The 6,750-nt window shown below is 43.6% G+C and overlaps 1 protein-coding gene across 1 annotated transcript; it reads right to left on the bottom strand.

The window, feature by feature from the left end:
• Positions 1–4,499: 4,499 nt before the first annotated feature.
• Positions 4,500–6,346, bottom strand: LOC134203818 (glucose dehydrogenase [FAD, quinone]-like). Its single transcript, XM_062678665.1, has one exon. The coding sequence runs from the start codon at positions 6,233–6,235 to the stop codon at positions 4,532–4,534; it is 1,704 nt and encodes a 567-aa protein (XP_062534649.1). The 5' UTR covers positions 6,236–6,346; the 3' UTR covers positions 4,500–4,531.
• Positions 6,347–6,750: the final 404 nt, after the last annotated feature.

Below are 6,750 nucleotides of genomic sequence, written 5' to 3'. Positions count from 1 at the left end.
CTTGAAGTCACGTACCGCATGCAGCCACCAACACATTGAATAATACGGAAAACACTCGACTCTCGCTACGATCGCAAACAACGGTACCGAACGTATTTGTTTACAACTACAACCGTTATGTTGGTGTGAAGCTGAGAGTGTAAAGCACCGTAAAATCGCAGAATGAAAGATGAAAATGAATGAACAAACAGCTTCAACATCAGAGCCTTCAGATTCGATGTAAACAAAACAAAATAATATAAAAGCTCCAGCATGCGCGCAGGGGCGAATCGAGGAAATAAAATTTAATAGCGTATAAAAAAATATACTATAGCAGTGTTTTGAAAAATAATTTTTTGCAATTCCTGATCATAATACCTACCTGGTTTGCAGTTCGCGTTTGAGTGATAAAACGGCCTACTTTTCCATGCAATGACATGGGTGCTTTAATGAACATTATGCAACTCAAATGGGTTGCATAAAATCCATTAAAGCACTCATTTGGGTGCTATAATGGAAAACCAGCATTAAAACAATAGTTACATGACAACATTCAGCTAAATTGGCTTGGGTGAGTGTTCAAATAGTGTATTCTTTGTGTCACGTAATTTGCAACTAGTTGCACAAACTACTATTATAATATTATGTTATACTATTTTATGGATACTTGAAAGTATCCTGGAAAATGACGGTTTCTAAATTTCGTCATTTTTATTTACATACGGCCAGGCCAACTAGATACTGAGTGACTTCAGATCTCTTCAGATTTAGTAAACCCTGTTCCGTAAAGGTGCTTGGAACTGAATGTGAACCAAAAGTGAACCAATTGGTTCGGTTAGGAACAAATTTAGTGCCTGCCTAGAATGTGCACGGTTGAACTCATCTACCCAAAATGAAGTTCAAACAACTCAAAATTAAGTTCAATTCACTAAATTTGGACCGTTGGTGGGGGAAGCCAATTTTGAGTTGGATGGCCCAACTTGAATTTGAGTAGTCTCCGTTTGATCCCGTGTGAAAAAGAACCTAATTTTTAAGTTGTTTCCACCTAATGTTAAGTTTAAGCGAAGAATAAAGGATCACGATTGGAAGCTTGAAACATGGAACTGTAAGTCGCTAGGCATCGCAGCTTGAGACAGGATAATCTACGATAAATTACATCCCCGCAACTTCGACGTCGCAGCGCTGCAGGAAATCTGCTGGACAGGACAGAAAGTGTGGAAAAGCGGGCATTGAGCGGCTACCTTCTACCAAAGCTGTGGCACAACAAACGAGCTGGGAACCGGCTTCATAATTTTGGACAAGGTGCGCCAACGCGTGCCAATCAACGCAAGGATGTGCAAGATGAGGATAAAACTTGGGATAAAAGGCTGTTTCTTTAACTATAGCATCATCAACGTGCACTGCCCACACGAAGGGAGACCTGACGACGAGAAATAAGCGTTCTATGCACAGCTGGAGCAGACACACGATGGATCCCCACTGAGGGACGTCAAAATCATCATCGGTGACATGAAGGTTCAGGAAAGAACGGAGGAAATGTATAGCCCGGTCATCGGAATGTATAGTCTGCATATACCGTATCGAACGAGAACGGCCAATGATGCATACACTTGCATCCTCCCGCGGAATGGTAGTCCGAAGCATCTTCTTCCCCCGCAAGAATATCCACAAGGCAACATGGAAATCACCTAATCTAGAAATGGAAAACCAAATCGACCATGTTCTATTCGACGATAATTTTTTCTTCGACATCACTAACGAACGTGCTTACCGCAGTGCGAATATTAAATCCGACCACCACCTCGTTGCAGTATGTCTGCGCTCAAAGCTCTCGACGCTGTACAACACGCGCGTCGGAGTCGTCCGCCGCGGCTAAATATTGGCCGGCTACAAGACGATAGACCGCAACCGCTGCATTAGGGACGGTGCCCTGAATCAGAGAAACGACTGGTATGACGGCGAATGTGAGCAGTTAGTAAAGGAGAAGAATGCAGCAGGGGCAAGATTGCTGCAATACCTCATGAGGGCAAACGAGCGTGAGGTGATCCAAAGATGGCAGCAGCACTACGAAGAGCACCTGAATGGCGTTATGGCCGACAACGGTGGCGGTATGTTAATGAACCTGGGAGCACGCGCGCAGGGCATACGATTTTCGGCTCCGAATCTCCAGGAAAACCAGGAGGAGATCGACGGGCTGAAAAACAACAATGACCCTGAAGTTCACCAACTACTGTTTAAATACGGTGGTGAGGCACTGGCTGAAGCGCAGCCCTAGGTAATTACCAAGGTTTGGGAGGATGAGATTCTGCTGCAGGAGTGGATGGAAGGTGTCGGGACACATCTACAAAAAGGGCGATAAGCTGGGTTGTGGCAACTACCGCGCAATCACATTGCTGAACGCCGCCTACAAGTTACTCTCCCATATTTTATGCCGCCGACTTACGGCAATCGCAAGAGAGTTCGTGGACCGTACCATGCGGGATTTATGGGTGAACGCTCTACCACAGACCAGGTGTTCGCCGTACGTCAGTTATTGCAGAAATGCCGCGAATATAACGTGCCCACACATAATCTATTTATCGCCGCATATGATACAATCGATCGGGACCAGCTATGGCAGCTAATGCATGATAACGGATTTCCGGATAAACTGATGATCGGGTGATGTGCGTAGTTCGAGTTTCAGGGGAATTCTCGAGTCCCTTTGAAACGCGCAGAGGGTTACTGCAAGGTGATGGTCTTTCGTATCTGCTATTCAACATCGCTTTTGAGGGAGTAATACGAAGGGCAGGGATTGCCACGAGAGGTACGATTTTCACGAAGTCCGTCCAGTTATTTGGTTTCGCTGACGACATTGATATTACGGCACGTAATCTTGAGAGGATGGAGGAGCCTACTAAGAGGACTAGTCATCAACACGTCGAAGACGAAGTACATGATATGAAGTGGCTCAAGAGAGGACAACGTAAGCCACCCTCCACGAGTTTAAACAATTGTATCGGTGGTGACGAAATCGAGGTGGTTGAAGAATTCGTGTACTTGGGCTCACTGGTGACCTCCGATAACGATACCAGCAGAGATATTCGGAGACATAATTGCAGGAAATCGTACGTACTTTGGACTCTGCAAAACGCTTCGATCGAATAGAGTTCGTTCGTATCAAACTGACTAACTACAAAACGCTTTTTAGACCGGTAGTTCTCTATGGACACGAGAGCACTGGGAGTTTTTGAAAGGAAAGTGCTGCATATCATCTATGGTGGGGTGTTTAAAATTGGTTTTCTCACGGTCTTCTTCTTCTTCTTATTGGCATTACATCCCCGCACTGGGACAGAGCCGCCTCGCAGCTTAGTGTTCATTAAGCACTTCCACAGTTATTAACTGCGAGGTTTCTAAGCCAGGTTACCATTTTTGCATTCGTATATCATGAGGCTAACACGATGATACTTTTATGCCCAGGGAAGTCGAGACAATTTCCAATCCGAAAATTGCCTAGACCGGCACCGGGAATCGAACCCAGCCACCCTCAGCATGGTCTTGCTTTGTAGCCGCGCATCTTACCGCACGGCTAAGGAGGGCCCCTACTAACTCCTGTTTTTGACGTAATTAAGATCACGTACCACGTACCGTCCGCCATATGCACCCTGTAGGAGTCACCTAGTTTCGACAAACTAGTCCGAACGCGGTAGAGAGACGAAGGTTTTGTGAAATAGATAAGAGAAAATCTGTTCCAATGTAGAATGTCCTATAAATAGCCTAAATATTAGCACAACTTTGCATAGAATAATTCGATTTTGATAAAGCTGGTACCACAGAGAAACAGACGTCTCACTTAGAACAAAATGCAATCAAAATCATCGTCACGAAAACATTGTCCCCCAATGCTAAAATCCCGGTGAGTGGCCAAGTGGCAACCAGATGGCGGTAGTGTGCAAACGTCAAACACAAGCAAAATCGATGAAAGCGCCATCGGTGGCCGATTGACCACCTACAAAAAGTTAAATAAACCGTTAAAAAGGTGTACGATGGAACATATGTTGAGTGAGACGTCTGTTTCTCTGTGCTGGTACCATCAGATGCAAAAACTCTTCTAGTTTTTTGTCCTCACTCTAAAACTCAGATCGGTTAACGGAGACCGTAGATGTTTGGAATATTTTTGAGGGTATGTTAAAAATGTACGGAAATGGCCATATATCTGCAGCCAGCATTTGTCAGCAAATGAGTTCTGGTTTCTGGGGAAATCATGAAACATGATGAAAGCAATTGTCACATAAAATGACAAGCAGAGGAAAAATGTATTTTCAACATACATTTTTCGGATTTTGTTTTCGATTTTAAAAATAGTTAGAGGCTTAAAAAAATATAGGTTCTTTGGAAAAGTTGACCTTAAATAACCCAAAGAATCGACTGAGATAATAAAACGAGATACAATTTTTGACGGGAAAGGTCAATTGCAATTTTGTTTGTTCATAAATAACATTGTTTGGGCATGTGAGAGCAGTATATCAACTAATTTACAATTTACATAGAGATCACACTAAGCTTTATTACACTAAAATTTTACTTTAAGAAAATATTTCGCTAAGGCAATAATGACTGAATTGGGGTTACCGCTCGGTAAATTTGGCATAATGGATCCATCCACGACGTACAGATTGTCCAGGTGATGTACTTTGAAGTCCACGTTCGACACAACAGCGCTCGCATCGGATTCCGGTCCCATGCGGCACGTTCCCACCGGATGATACAGCGTTAGAGTGAGCGATCTGATGTAGCACTCCCAGTAGGAATCGCTTCCGAATGGATGTTGTTCGCAGCCGGGGAAGGGCTTTGGATTAAGTTCAGCACCAAGTGCCCTCATCGACGATTGATCCAGTATTTGTTGTAGTATTTTCAGTCCCGTAATGAGCGTTTGAATATCTCTCTGATCATGTAGATAGTTTGGTTGAATTACTGGGCTTGATTGGGGATCAGCATCACGTAGTTTAATGAATCCTTTGCTGTTGGGATGTAATAAAATCGGTAGAATCGTCACAGACTGTATATCTTGATCGACCAAAGGTAGGAAATATTGATTCCATACATCTTGACGAAGATTAATTAAGTCACGCAAATGATGTCCCGCATCAATCGTTATTCCCACAGGGAGAACCATAAATCCCAGTGTATGAGTGAAGTTAGATCCTAAATTGACGAATCCTAGACATTCACATCCACCGAAACCGATTGATGAATTGCGTCCGTCGGCAAATAAATACCTTCCAATATTTAGAGGATTGAGTAAATTCCAAGCTCGAAAAGGAAGTCGTTTTGACAGCAATACCAAATCCATACCAGTAGTTATGTGATCCTGCAGATTCTCTCCAACTTTCGCTTCAATAATTGGCTTTATACCAATTTGTTTTAGATGTTCTTTTGGCCCAACACCGCTTTGTAGTAAAATTTTCGCGCTACCTATTGTACCAGCAGTCAAAATTATTCCTTTTGTGGCCATCAATTGGACACGACGTCCGGATTTACTAAGGACAACTCCAACAGCTCTTCTACCTTCGAAGATTATGTTGTTCACCAGAGCGTTAAAGACAGTTTCGTGACCCACGTTGGGCTGCTCGAGATACTTATGATTTGTTGTCCATCGCCTTCCATTGCTCACACTCACATTCGGTTTGTAGAAAAGATCTTTTTCCAAACTGGCCTCTCCAGCTGCCTTGATGAACGCCTTGCCCAAATCTGTTTCGAATCCCACCTCTTCCACATTTGTCATATCATCGAACCCTCTCATGAAAGTTTTCAATTCAGAATCGTCAGAGAACCATCCTTTGAAATCCGCCTTTTCCGCCCTATAATGAATCATATTGTTGAACATATACGTTCCTCCGGATACCTTACCCATGGGCCAGTAGCTTCGCCGGTTATTCAAACCTCCGCAAGCATCGTCCTGTGGTTCCGTTTGGTATCGCCAGTCATAATTCGTTCCCTGGAGCAAGGGTTGCAACAAAGGAACGTCCATTAATCCAGAACGCATGGAACCGGCCTCCAGAAGTAGCACATCGTCTGAGGGGATACCGGACGCGATGATTGAACCAGCTGTACCAGATCCAACGATGATGTACTCATAGCTTGTCCGGGATGGGAATCGGTTTGAATGGTACCACTCGTAGAAATGGTAGGATCCGTTCAGTATCGCGCACAAAAGGGCGGTACCAACGAGGTAGAAGATGTAGGTGCACCATACGGATAGTTTGACGAATAACATGATTGTGTTCCGTGAAAATGATTACCCACGCGTAATCCTTTGCGAATAATGGCCGGCGTATAGCGCGACCCCAGCGCGACTGCAACTCGATTCGATGTTTTATGAATGAATTTCATTTTACAATTTTGTTTTGAGGGTCTGTCTCAATTGGATAATTAAACTGAAATTAAACTAAAAAGTGACATTTCAATAATTATCAAATAACCCTGCTCGCAGAGCAAGATTACTTTTGACAGATATCGAATCATTTTCCATCGATGTCCTATTGGAATTGCTGGGTAGCACCAGCCATTCTTATAACGGGGTGATTTTTTAATTTTCGAACTGTCACTTTTAAGTTTAATTCTCCAAATGAGACAGATCCTCAGGATCTGGTTTTCTGCACTTGGGGAAGAAAGCTTTTTTCGTCGAGATAATCGCCCAATATTAAAAAGCTTCGAGCTGCCAGTTTGACGTATGCGTTTTTTGCTTTGCCCGTCCCGTTGGCTCCGTTTTGCCGGTTTGGTTTGTTATTT

The sequence above is a fragment of the Armigeres subalbatus genome, unplaced genomic scaffold (genome assembly GCF_024139115.2).
Source record: "Armigeres subalbatus isolate Guangzhou_Male unplaced genomic scaffold, GZ_Asu_2 Contig245, whole genome shotgun sequence".
Taxonomy (NCBI): Eukaryota; Metazoa; Arthropoda; class Insecta; order Diptera; family Culicidae; genus Armigeres; species Armigeres subalbatus.
This window is presented reverse-complemented; position numbering and strand designations above follow the sequence as displayed.

Coding starts and splice junctions, on each gene's coding strand:
- LOC134203818 (XM_062678665.1), bottom strand. CDS start 6,235: ATGTTATTCGTCAAACTATCCGTATGGTGCACCTACATCTTCTACCTC.